The sequence below is a fragment of the Garra rufa genome, chromosome 8 (genome assembly GCF_049309525.1).
Source record: "Garra rufa chromosome 8, GarRuf1.0, whole genome shotgun sequence".
Classification (NCBI taxonomy): Eukaryota; Metazoa; Chordata; class Actinopteri; order Cypriniformes; family Cyprinidae; genus Garra; species Garra rufa.
The window spans coordinates 38,574,062-38,588,779 of NC_133368.1; the positions used below are offsets into that span (position 1 = coordinate 38,574,062).

The window sequence follows — 14,718 nt, forward strand, 5'->3', positions numbered from 1 at the left end:
TGCTTCGAAAAGCTTCATTTTCCCATCACTACAAAATATAATAACAGCATGGTAAGACTACATTAAGGAGAATAATGTTAAATTAATAAACAGCCAAATGAAAATAGAATAAAACTATACAAACCATAACGCATTAGAAGTGCTTAATGAACTAAGTCCATGTTGTAAGTCTTTAAACCCTCTTAAAAGACCCAATACTATCACAGGAACTGAGATATTCATTGTATTACTGTTAAGCTCACTATCAATATTAAAATACGCCAAACCATGTGTCACGTATCACAGCTATATTTATGACCAGCAAAAAAAAAAAACGTGCGAAAATCAGTTCGGTATTCCGTGAGGTATGATTAATTAAATGCGTTGACAGCTCATTACACCTGACAAACAGATTACACTGAGTGGAGCAGGTGACCGGTCCAAGATGGCGGCCCCACGTCTCGTCAGCGCCAGTAGGGAGTATCGATCGATGCAGCGTCTACTCTCTATATATATGTCTATGGATAAAACAACGTTAATGCTGCTTTGTGTACAGCCGTTACTAGGGAAACCGTAGTATTTCAGCGCTCCTAAAGCGCCCCCTCGTGACAGAGAATGAACTTTTATTTCCACTTTTTTTTCAGCTGTTTATGGTCAAATGATTGCAATTATCGACCTATGTTTTTATGCAGCAAACACATAGAGTTGTAAATGTGAAGGAAGTTAATGTGCCTTCTAAAATACTAAACAATTAAGACAGTAATATTTACGTTTTAAATAAATATAATAAATGCTATACTCGATTTATAAATTGCCTTAAATTGATATTTAAAAATTCTGCAGATACACCAAAGAGTAAAATAAAATTCCTTCCTTGATATTTGTTTATATTTGTGTATTGAAAACATGTTTGATTAAGTTTAGACTCCTATCTTATTTGGGCTAGTTAAATTAATTTTCGGGCTACCAAAATCTGAAGAGTACCTGCCCGAAGGGCTACCAAAGATTTTGAAATTTTGCGAGCCCTGTGAAAGGGGTGGCTACTCACAGAGTGCTGTATCAAAGCATATTAAATGCGAAGTTGACTGGAAGGAAGAAAAAGGTAAATTTTGAATTTCATATTGAAATCATGGTCCCAGAGTCTGGAGGAAAACTTGAAAGGCACAGAACCCAAGCTGCTTGAAGTCCAATGTGAAGTTTCCAAAGTCACTAATGATTTGGGGTGCCGTGACGTCTGCTGGCATTGGTCCACTGTGTTTTATCAAGTCCAAAGTCAACGTAGCCGTCTACCATGAGATTTTGGAGCACTTTACGCTTCCATCTGCTGACAAGCTTTATGAAGATACTGATTTCCTTTTCCAGCAGGACTTTAGCACCTGCCCACAGTGCCAAAACTACTTCCAAGTGGTTTGCTGGCCATGATATTGACTTGATTGGCCACTCAACATACCTGAACTGAACCCCATATGGAATCTATGGGATATTTTTTATGGGAAGATGAGAAACAGTCGATCCAACAATACAGATGTGCTGAAGGCTTAATAGTGCCTATTATATATGTATATAATATATTTTGAGATACTGTATTTTTGACTTTCATGAGCTGTAAGCTCTAATCATCAAAATTTAAAACAAACAAAAAACTTGTAAAATGTTTTACTTTTACATGTAATAAATCTAGAATATATGAAAGTTTCACTTTTTGAAATAAGTTACAGAAAAAAATGTGATGCAAAATTAGATGCACCTGTTAGCTGTTTTTAGAGTTTTGAGTTCTGAAACTTACAGGATGTTTTTATAGTACAATGGCATCTACGTCAATCAACAAAATTTTGATTTCTCAGTTCATGGCCCCTTTAATCAGAACACATTGTTGTACCCCTTGTCATAATCTATTGCAACACTTCAGTCGGTGCTGCAATAAATTAAATAAATAAACTGGCTTCTTTCCAGAAATTCTTTTTTTTCCCCTCTGCCAATTAATTATTGAGCTTGGACACAATTTAACCAGCCCTTTAGTTGAAGCTGATTTTAGATGCTTAAAAGGTACAGCTGAAGGAATTACAGCTAATAATTAATTTTAGTGACTTTGTTACCATTTAATCATTTCTTTTTCTATTAGAGGTACAGAACTCACTTCCTACTCTCTATGTTCGGCTTTCACAGTGCCAAGATCCAAGCCAGAAATCCCTATGTGGATTAAGCTTTTTATACACATGGTACTGGAATAATAAAAAAGCTAATACAATGCATCTGGTTCACTGAAAGATTTGTTTCTAAGTTTCACCACAAGACGTGCTGCCAGATTCAGTGTTATTTCAGGTGCTGCGGACGAAACATGCCGAGCTAAAGCCTTGAGAGATAAAACACAAAAGCTGCTATGTACCTGTTTCTTCCAGCCTGCGTGTTCACTGAACTAATCATTATTGACATTGTCTACAACAAACATACTGTAGACTTGCATTTAGTATTTACTATAGGATTGTGAAACAGATTTTGTATTGAATTATGTGTAGGCTGCACTTTTTCAATCCAGCCATTAAAGCAAAAGTCATTTAATTTGACTTTTAAAATAAGACGAGACATATCTGCTCTATGTCGCTAGAGTTTAAGAGAGCACGGGGGCGGAAGTCCTTTAAAAAACAAGTGCACAGAACATGGGCTCCATTAAAGTTAAATTATCACCTCACTCAGTGAAACAAGACTATTATTATCGCTCTTCACTTTCTTATGCAGCGGGGAACTATGGAAATAGCATTGTTTTGGAACAATTGCACTAGTTCTGATTCATCTACTGTGATGTTTTTTTCTTTCAAACAAGACTCATGCAGAGACAGGCCAGCACCCCTACCTGAAGCAAACTACATGTTCATAATTACCCTTACAAAAAGTACCATAGATTCTTGTAAGACTGTAATTCAAATGATTATGGAGATTTGTTTTTAAAAATATTAGTATTAAATGTGTTTGAATTGTTAGATGGCCGCCAAATGACACTCTTACTATAATTCATCTTACTACTGTAAAACCATAGTCAATTAATGTCAGGTCTTTAACAGTGCCAGAATCTTTCTATAGATATCTATCAAAATCTACAACCCACAATTGGCAAATTACCAGTTTTATTAAAGTTACAATTACTGTAACTAGGACATTTTGATGGCCAGGAAACCTAATAATGTATTTTATGTGGCAACGTCTAAATTAGCTGCTAAAAGTGTATATTTATTATAAAAAGACATTTTAAAGGTCAGATCAAAAAGAAATATCTTAAGGCAACAGCTGACAAACAGCTACCTAAAAATGAAAATGTTGTCATTAATTACTCACCCTCTTGTCATTCCAAACCCATATCTTTTCATATCATTTCAGAACACAAATTAAGATATGTTTGATGAAATCTGAGAGCTTTCTGACCCTGCTTAGACAGCAACACAACTGAAACGTTCAAGGCGAAAGGTAGTAAGGGCATTGTTAAAATAGTCCATGTGACATCAGTGGTTCAACCGTAATGTTATGAAGCTACAAGAATACTTTTTGTGCACAAAGAAAACAAAAAGACTTTCGGTGAACAATTTCTTCTCTTCTCTTCTCTGTCAGTCTTTGACATGCGTTGTGTTACTGTCATGAACACACGTCAAAGACTGACAGAAAAGAGAAGAAATTGTTGAATTAAAGTTGTGATTTTTGTTCTCTTTGCCAATAATAATATATAACAAATTATGGTTGAACCACTGATGTCACATGGACTATTTTAACACTGTCCTTATTCTCTTTCTGGGCCTTGAATGTGTCGGTTGCATACTGAGGTCTTGCGGTTTTGGAATGATATGAGGCTGAGTAATTAATGGCAGAATTTTCATTTTTGGGTGAACTAACTCTTTAAATTGTGGTTTACCATAGTAAATGTTTTGAAAATCAATAATCTGCATAAAACAAACACTCCATTCTAAGAAGGAAAAATCAGTGATTCACACAGCTCTATCAAAATCCATTGTTAGTCATCTCTATTCAGACATCATCCTGCATCTGTTTGGAGTATTTGTGTTGTTTCTGGGTTTAGCAGTAAACTACCACAGAGACATGTTTGGTCTCTTATAATTATTGGCGAAACACGGTTTCGAATTAATCTGCAGGCTCAAAGAATGATGCATACCGCAACAACCTTATTTATGTACCAACATGTGTTTCATTCAAACCACTCTATTGAGATTGACATGCTAAATGACAGTTTTGCTAATTTTAGCATTGTTATTTCCGATCAAGCTTTGCATCATGCGGGAGCGACTAATCGGGAGAGTCGAAAATTACACACTTCACCTTTAAGAGTCCTCTGGCCTACCACACGACCCACAAATGTAACACCTCGGATCTGTGAAACGCTGCTGTTGGATCCCACTCTGGCACAGATGAATAGACACTAGACTTAATTACCTCTGCCAAAGCAGGGCAGGCTGGAGGTTCCCCGACACTTCTTCTGACTGGCTTCCACAGACAGCGAACAGGAGAGAGGATGATCGCATTTCTTTCCAGCCCAGTCTTCCTTGCAGTCGCACCTGCCACAGTTACACTGGCCGTGACCTTCAAACAGACACATGGTAGGATTTAGAGTCCTTTAATGGATGAACGATCGACTGAAGCTCTGCCTGAAGCTGCCCTAGATACAGAAAAAGATTATACATTGGTGGTGTATGTGTGTCGGTTTATGGATTTGAAGTTAAAGGGCACCACTCACAAGTCTGGCTGACCATGAATGTAAAAAATATATTGTCAACACGGTCCTCTGAGTCGAACATAAGATTGAAGCGCATATGGCCACAGAGTTATTAGAAACAGATGTTGAAATGTTTCTGAACCACATCTGTTGTTCTTCAGCTCAGGATAATTCACGTGGCCTGTGTTTATGCAAGATCACAAAGAGGTGGAGTGAACGGATATCGGTTCTTCCCTGTCCTGTTCTTCAGCGACTGTTAGTGTTTTTACGGCTGGATTTTGGAATGTGAACCATTTCCTTTTGAGAAGGTTTGATGAAGACAAAACTTACCATTTTAACCTGAGAAAAACACTGCCTAGAGTGACACGTGGGATGCAGATTTAATATATACAACATAATGTGATGAGATGTTTGATGGAAATTATTTAAATAGTGCTTTACCTGAACAGAAATCATCCGAGTATCGGTCGTACATGGCATGGCAGCTTCTCTCGTCACACTCGCAGGTCTCTCCGTGAATGTCGCCCCAGTCTCCTGAGGGATCCACATCATAGCAAGTGCACTCGCCACATACACATGTGCCTACAAAGACAGGGTGAAAGTAAGGTAAACCTCCTGAAAGTCAAACTAGTCGATAATCATAATAGTTTATAGGAGGTAAAAAACCTTAAACTATTAAAAGATTAGTTCACTTCCAGAATAAAAATTTCCTGATAATTTACTCACCCCCATGTCTTCCAAGATGTTCATGTCTTTCTTTCTTCAGTCGAAAGAAATTAAGTTTTTTTTTTGAGGAAAACATTCCAGGATTTTTCTCCATATAGTGGACTTCAGTGGAACCCAATGGGTTGAAGGTCCAAATTGCAGTTTCAATTCAGCGCCAAAGGGCTCTACACGATCCCGGCCTATGTCATGTGTGACCTTTCCAATGTGATTACGTAATGCGTAAAGTCGAGCTAGTGCAATAAAGTTTATTTCTTTTTACAAAATGACCGATTGTTTCACTAGATAAAACCTTTATTTTTCAGCTGGGATTGTGTAGAGCCCTTGAAGTGGCATTGAAACTGCAATTTGGACCTTGAACCCGTTGGGTCCCATTCAAGTCCACAATATGGAGAAAAATGTTTTCCTCAAAAACTTTAATTTCTTTTCGACTGAAGAAAGAAAACTTGAACAAACACCCCAATGTCCTCAAAGACGTCATGGGGGTGTTAAAGTTTTCTTTCTTCAGTTTCAGTTCTTAAAGTTTTAAGTAAATTATCAGGAAATTTGTGTTCTGGAAGTGAACTAATCCTTTAAAGTCAATATAAAAAATGTATCACAGCCGACACATTATTATTTAATAAATGAGTCCATTAGTGGCGCTTAGTCATTCATAAAATCAACAGCTGTTTAGAATATTATTACATTTTTCTAACATTTTAAAAAACATTCAAACATGCTTTTTCATTAGCTTTACTAATTAAAAATTACACGTATTGTATTTAATACCTCAGTAAGTTTTTATTTTGTTTCTGAAAGAAGTCTTTTAATGCTCACCAAGGCTGCATTAATTTATATGCATCTATTATTATCAAAATACAGTAAAAACAGTAATATTCTGAAATTATTACAATTTAAAATGTTTTTTTTATTTTAATATACTTTAAAATGTTATTCATTCCTGAGATGGCAAAACAAATTTTTCAGCAACCATTACTACTAATATCGTCATTGCCACATGAATAATGATCTATTAGAAAAAGATATTTCAAACGTTTACATATAATCCACAAGAGAAAATGATAGTTGAATTTATAAAAAATGACCCTGTTCAAAAGTTTACATACAGTTTTTGTTTAGTGATGGTTGTTCACAAGTCCCTTGTTTGTCCTGAACAGTTAAACTGCCTGCTGTTCTTCAGAAAAATCCTTTAGGTCCCACAAATTCTTTGGTTTTTCAGGATTTTTGTGCATTTGAACCCTTCCCAACAATGACTGTATGATGTTGAGGTTCATCTTTTCACACTGAGGACAACTGAGGGACTCATATGCAGCTATTACAAAAGGTTCAGATGCTCACTGATGATCCAGAAGGAGAAATGATGCATTAAGAGCCAGGGTTGTAAACATTTGAACAAAATGAAGATGTGTACATTTTTCTTATTTTGCCTGAATATATATATATTTTTTTATTTAGTACTGCCCTTCAGAAGCTACAGAAGATACTTGCATGTTTCATTTACCCTGATCTTCAAATTCAAAAAAGTTTTCACCCCCTGGCTTAAAGCATTGTGTTTCCTTCTAAAGCCTCAGTGAGAACCTTCTAATAGTTGCATATGAGTTCCTCGGTTGTCTTCAGTGTGAAAAGATGGATCTCAAAATCATACAGTCATTGTAAGTGAAGTGAAGCTTCCTTAACTTTATATTAATGAATTAAATTTAGGACACACTGTTTTAAGTTTTAAAACCAAAGGGTCCACACCAGGTGAGGCCAATTTGCGATTGTTGGAATATGGGTTCAAACTGTTTTGCCTGTGTTAGGAGGATTAGGGCTCAGTGCAACAGTTAGCTGCACAGCACTATAATTGAAGTGATGCTGAAAAGGAAAGCCAAATTTCTCCTGGGGGCCAAATCCTCCAGAGCCCAGCTGACAATAAAGGGGCCATGCATGGCAAGGATTGATGAGGATGCTTACTCTAAGTTCCAGCTAATCTATTGCTGGGGCGACAGTCATGGCAACAGAGCTGCGGGAAACACCTTCACTCTGATGAATCCGAGCCAGACCAGTTGCAGCACAACTGGAAATCCTGTTTTCTCTTATCTGTGCTGTGAAAGCACACTGGGAAGCGAGCCATCTGACGTCCTGCGAGCAGGGGGCTAGACCACTGTCGCTGTCACCATTTACAGTCCTGTCAAAGACCTGTCCTCTCGTGAATATGCACCTTACATTGCGCTTGATATGCATTATGCAACCTCCTGCGAATGCTAAATACATGCATGCATTACGTTGCAGCCTTATGTTAAACTGCTTTAAATAAGACTTCAATCACATCAATCTACTCTCCATACACCATAATGACAAAGTAAAAACATGTTTGTAACAACTTAGCAAATTTATTACAAAAAAAATAAAAAATGATTCCATTGCATAAGTATTCATATGGGATACTTCAAATTTAGCTCAGGAGCATTCATATTGCTTCTAGGTGTTATTACATTTTGAGTGGAATTAGCCTGTGGCAAATTCATTTGAGTAAGTATGATCGGGAAAGGCACACACATCGAAATAAAAGGTCTAAGGGCTGAAAATGCATATGTGAGCAAACCCTGAGGTAAAAAAAAAAACATTTGATGGAGAAGGTCTTGGTTACACTGGTGACCTAGAAGCTGATGGTCACTCTAGTTGGGAGAAACTTACAGAAGGACCAGCATGACTGCAACACTCCACCAATCTGGTCTTTATCCTCAGTGAAGACACATGAAAACAAGTTTGAATTAAAGCACCTAAAGAACTCCAAATTGTGAGAAACAAGATTCTCTGGTCTGATAAACCTCAATTCCAAGCATCATGTTTGGAGGAAACCAGGCACTGCTCATAACCTGTGCAGTACTATCCCAAAAATAAAGTGTGCTGGTAACATTTTTTAGGGGCAGTGACTGAGGGACTCGTCAGAGAAGGAAAGCTCAACACAGGAAAATATACAGATAGCCCAGTCCAGAGCATTCAGAACCTCAGACTGGGCAGAAGGTTCACCTTCCAACAGGACAATAACCCCAAGCACACAGCAAGAGTGACTTATAGACAACTTTGTGAATGTCCTTGAGTGGCCAAGCCACAGGCTTGAACCCAATCAAATATTTCTGGAGAAACCTGAAAATGTGCATCTGCCACCATCCAAGCAGACAGAGCTTGAGAGGTGAGGCGAAGAATGGCAGAAAATTGCCAAATGCAGATGTGCAAAGCTTGTTGCATCATACCCAAAAAGACTTGAGGTTGTAAAGTTGCTTCAACTAAGTACCATGTTAAGGGTATGAATATTTGTGCAGTGTACTTCATTTTTTTATTTTAATAAATTTGCAAAGTTGTCACAAATCAGTTTTTTGCTTTGTCAAAAATTACAAGTCTTGTTTTTAGAGAAATCTAACAAATTATTAAAGGAGATGTTTAATTTTATTTCATGCATTCTGCCTTATTTACACTGCTAAAGAGTTGGATTCTCGTGCTAAACATGACAGAAAACAGCTGGACGTATGACGGACTATTTCTGTGCCAAAGATATATACGTATATTTGTATATGTCGTACTGTATATTCGTATACGTTTCGGAAAGTTTTTTTTTTTCAAGTATGGCCCTACTTCGCACTGCAAAACATCTGACCTGTATCGGATTTAGTACCAAATATGGAAGTGGCACAAATCAAAATCGAAAAGATCAGATTCCATGTGGTTTGTGTTGTTCACACTGCCATCAGAAAAACACATGTGTCACATGTGAGCAAAAATCCGATTTGGGCCACATTTGCCTGCAGTGTGAACAGATTGAATGGGCATTTGTGGACATTATGGTGTATGGAGTGTAGACTGATGTGTGGAAAAAAAATTGTTTAAAGCAGTTGAATATGAGGCTGCAACATAACCAAACGTGAAAAAATGAAGGTGTTTGAATACTTTCGCAAGGCACTGTATGTCCTGTCTTTCTCTATCCCTAAAAACACAAAGACTTTAACCTGGTATAGCATCTCAACATCTTGACCAGTCTAGAAACTTCTTTATCCAATCTAAGGGACCCACCAGCCTAGCATTCTTTACAGACATTAGTTATAGATAACAACTCTTTACTTACTAGCCTGTTTGCAACTACATTTGACTCCTTTTTCAGGCCTCCCTTTGGCATCCCATACAGTACATGCCAGAATCAAATTTAATATACTCTGCCAGTACGAGTTTCGCACATGTGGTCCTAAATTCACGAGTCTGGTTTTAAAAGTACCTTTCATTAGTTGTTTTAAAACCTAAGCATTTTTTTCTCTCTGAAAGGTTATTAAATGTATAACTTTGCATGGTTGTATTTCAAAGTGAAGGGCATGCTATTTCATGGATTGAGAGGTTGACTGACTAAAAGAGGCTGTCATTTCACACAATAGCAGCGATCCACTGAGACCTGCCATTCACAGGGCAGAACGTATAATTGAAGGGTATAAACAGAATATAAAATACAGAAAATGAGGCTGGATTGCTTAAAAGAGCCCAAAAATAATGGATATCTTTCACCACTGGAACTAAGGGCACTTTTGTGGTGCAATGGTAGCTTAATTTCTGTTAACAGAACAAACAGGACATATGTTGATAATAATACATGCCTGGTCAAATGTATGGATAAGTATGCCTAAGGGATTGTATACTCTATTGGAAAGTGTAACTACTGGTAAAATGCTTTTGTTTTTAGAAAGCTTTTGATGCAGAAAACCAGCATGGTTGCATCTGATGAGTGGATACGGTTTGCGGGCAGATTACTTAACCACAGACAGTGGTTCAGATGTGAGGTTGAGTTTATGCTGTGTACCACTTCACCCTTTTGCTGTAATCAATTTCAGAGAAGCTCCCTGGAGGTTCATCGGCAATATGACAGCCAAAGCTTTTTTGGCAGCCTGATGTATCTTAATGGAGAATGCATTGTCCCACTCTCATTTGTGCTTGTCAGGGTGAAATTATTTTTGCTGTATACAGCTGATATGGGACAATTAGACTTATTCCTGTGGAGATTCTCTGTGAAAAGCCCCTCAAATAAAATTCTAATTTGATTTAGATGCCCCTGCAGTAGCATTAAGGATAACCTATGTGAATCTATTACTAGTTAAAGTTAAAGGGTGATAGGAAATATTGGTTATGTCAGAGTAAGGTAAATGCTTGCACAAAGACAGACCTCTGTTGCTGCAGATCTTGCCATCTGGAGATGTGCATCTCCGCTTACTCTCCCATGGGCTGATGTCACACTGGAATTCACATTTATCTCCATGCCAACCAGCCGAGCAGTAACAGTTTCCACAGTAACACTTTCCATGGCCTGCAACCACGAACACAGGGAGAGGGAAGAGAGAAATTCAGTTTCAGAGTTTTAAGATTTTTTTAAAAAATATGTCATCATTATCGTTGACAACATGCAGGTATGGCAATGACGTTAAGTGAATTAGGATGTCAATAATTGTGAAGGATATATTTTACATATAATCATGGTAGTAAAAACCGTATGCTCGTTTAAAATGAATCTAGTAATTAAAAAAATTCTTTCATTTTTATTTTATGTATTTTTTGTACATATATAAGTTAAAGGAAAATTACAAGTCTTGTTTTTAGAGAAATCTAACAAAATTCTAAAGGAGATGTTAAATGCTATTTTATGCATTCTGCCTTTACACTGCTAAAGAGTTGGATTCTCGTGCTAAACATGACCAAAAGCTAGACATATGACGTATGAGTATTTCTGTGCCAAAGATACTCCTTCATATAAGTTTCAGAAAGTTTTTTTTCCCAAGTATGACCCTAGATGTCATAAAGGGCGAAATTCCAATAAGTACAGAATTGTGACTAATGTTGATCTAGAGTGATGTAAAAGTTGCATGAATGCATGTTTAGACTGCGGTCGCACTGCAAAACATCTGACCTGTATCAGATCAGTACCACATATGGAAGTGGCACAAATCGAAATTGAAAAGTTCAGATTCCATGTGGTTTGTGCTGTTCACACTTTCATCAGAAAAACAAATCTCAGTCACATGTGAGCAAAAAAAAAAAAATTGGATTTGTCAGGGGTTTTCAAACTTTTTGGAGCCAAGGACCCCCTCATAAATATAACTGTGTTTAAGGCTAAAGTTTAATGTGGGTGGGAGTAATGAACATAAGATTGTTTTATTGGTCCAAATGGTGTCTGAATATTTACTAACTATGGAAGTCCATTTCCGTCACTGAATAAAAAATAAAAATTCATTTTATCTCACAAAATTCAGACTTTTTTTCTCTGAATTTCAAGTTTACATCTCGCAATTCTGACCTTTTCTCTCAGTATTGTGAGATATAATCTCGCAATTACAAGTTATAAAGTCCAGTTCTGAGAAGAAAAAAAGACTTATATGTTCACAGAATTGCGAGTTTATATCTCACAATTCTAACTTTATAATTAGCAAGTGCAAGTTTACATCACGCAATTGCGACTTATTTCTCAGAATTGCAAATTTATATCTCACAATTCTAAGAAAAAAAGTCGGGGCTTCCATAACTAACAGCATCCTTCACATATGCAAAAAAAGTGTTTGGAAAAACACCATGGCATGACGAACCTACATACTGGAGTTAACAGACACGTTAAACTGCGTCACCAAATACCTTTTGTATGTTAATTGTCTCATTTAGTTTGAAGATGATGAGGCTGCGATGTCAAGTTTATAATGCTAGAACTGATATGTAGCGTGCGTGAAGGGGGCGCTGCCGCGAACACTTGCATTCCTTATATCAGTGGAAAAATATATCTGTCAGATAAGAACAAGACATTATTTAAATGGTATAGCAAATTATTTTGCGCACCCCCTGGCTTTGCGTCACGAACCCCAGTTTGAAAACCCTTGGCCTGTGTCACAGATTGAATGGGCATTTGTGTACCGTATCCACTGTAAACAGCGCCAGTGATTATAATGGGTTCCATCAAAGCCAATGGAAAGCAAAACTGTAACATTTAGCCAAAAAAGCATAACGGCTAATGCTAATGCTTCCGCTTTGACGATCGGGAAGGAGACCAGCGGCCATTTTTTTTAATGAATGCCAACTAAATAAACAGCTGATGTGAGGAAATGGCTTATCATTTAATCAGTCGACAGCCTATGGCTAATCATAAAAAATTATGTTTTATGTAGTATCTGTAAATGCTGATTTACTGTCGCACAAGTCTGAATGAAATTCAATGACATCAAGGCTCTAATATGATTGGTTATTAAGGCACCGGTGATCCAAGTTGACCGTAACGCTTTCTCCAATGATATTATCTCTCAATAATACGACCATCTCTGGTTCTATTTGCTTTTAATGCGATGCTTGCATTAAGCAACTGAATTCCAGTGGGCAGGGCCTATGTTGAGATGATGTATAACTACTCATGGGCGTCTTGCTCTGGAGGCAATCATATGCAAATATGTATATTTGCCAGTGTGACATAAATCCTACAGTATCCAAATGAGCAATCTTTGGAGCTAAAAAAAGTGCTTTGTTTGTAATGAGGAGGACATTTTAAGCTGTGAAATTTGAAGGATGTTTTAATGGTACAAAGATCTCTTATATGTCAAAAGATCAAGGCAAATTTGATTTTTCATGCTATGACCCCTTTAAGAAAACAGTGGTGTGATACTTTTCAATCGTTTAGCTTAAACAACACAAAACATATATCAGATTTTTATAAATCTATATCTATATGTTACAAGCTGGTCATCTAATGTGCTTGCATGTTCCTAATGCCTCGAACTAAAAAGATTGTAACTTCCATTGCTACAGCTACAATATTGAGTGTTTCAGCAAAGATGAGTAAGCAAAACAAAGCAGATGCCATTCGGATTTTTATGTTTTGTTATCCAATAGAGTATAATTCAGACATAAATTCATACAAGATGCATTTTAATTCATTGCAGATCACTCTGTGATCATACCTCCACACACTTCTCCGGAGTCTTCATCCAAACACTCGCTGTCGTCACACTCGCAGTAGCGTCCGCTGATCAGGCCCTTCCCATCGGGATTACGGCACATGCAGCTGCCGCAGTGACAGGTGCCTGTCGGCCAGACACATCAATGTCAAAACCCACAGATCTCATGCTGTCACGCTGCTCCACAGCACCACACAGCAGCAAACACACTTCTACACACTCATCGACTCACACAAACACACCTGACCTAAGGCTGTATACACCGTAAAATTGCATGCAATTCAGAATTTAACAGAGAATGAACTGTGAATTTCTAGAATTTGAAATGAGCCAGCAAACCAGATGCAGTTGGCAGAATAAAATTCTAATAATTTGATTCATATTTAGGTATGAATTGTCTGTATACATAAAAAAAAAAAAAAACATTTTCTCCTTCAGAATTATTACATTGTATTACAAAAATATTGAAAGTTTTGCCTACAGAAATGAATAAATTAATTTGTATCAATTAAAATTAAATTAAGTATATTAACTTAATTAATTAAAAAAATTAATTAAATTGTCTATGAATTCTCTATATGCATGTGCTCATTAAACGTATCTCCCTCATTACATTATATAAAGAGATATATAAAAAAATTCATCTACAGAAATGTGTATTTTAAAAGGAATTCATTCATATCAATTTAAACAAAAAAAATAAACATTTTCTCCTTCAGAATTATTACATTATATGAAAAAAAATATTGAAAAATCCCTGTCATTACATTGAAAAAGAAATATTAAAAAATGTCAGCTACAAAAATGTGTATTTTTAAAAAAATTAATTCATAGCAATTTAAATTAAATATATTAATTTAAATTAGCCTATAATTAAAATAAAAAAACATTTCCATTCTCAAAATTGTAACATTATATAAAAGAAAATTAATTGAATTGTGTATGAATTGTCTATATACATATTATCACAAAAAAAATCCCCCTCAGAATTATTACATTATATAAAAATAAATATTGAAAAATTCATCTACAGAAATGTGTATTATAAAATAAATGAATTAATATCAATTTAAGTTTAATTAAATATATTAATCTCCCCTCTCAGAATTATTAAATTATATAAATAGAAATATGTGACCCTGGACCACAAAACCAGTCATAAGGTAAAATTTTACAAAACTGAGATGTATACATCATATGAAAGCTCAATAAATAAGCTTTCTATTGATATATGGTTTGTTAGGATAGGACAATATTTGGCCGAGATACATCTATTGGAAAATCTGGAATCTAAGGGTGCAAAAAAATCAAAATACTGAGAAAATCACCTTTAAAGTTGTCCAAATTGAGCTCTTAACA

At 36.2% G+C, this 14,718-nt stretch overlaps 1 protein-coding gene across 1 annotated transcript in view; it reads right to left on the reverse strand.

The window, feature by feature from the left end:
- Nucleotides 1-14,718, reverse strand: part of itgbl1 (integrin, beta-like 1) — a 68,633-nt gene that overhangs the window by 27,202 nt on the left and 26,713 nt on the right. The window contains exons 4-7 of the mRNA XM_073845272.1: nt 13,363-13,485; nt 10,599-10,739; nt 5,135-5,275; nt 4,414-4,560 (exon numbers count right to left, since the gene is read on the reverse strand). Coding sequence (XP_073701373.1) covers nt 4,414-4,560; nt 5,135-5,275; nt 10,599-10,739; nt 13,363-13,485 — 552 coding nt within the window. The remainder of the gene's footprint in view (nt 1-4,413; nt 4,561-5,134; nt 5,276-10,598; nt 10,740-13,362; nt 13,486-14,718) is intronic.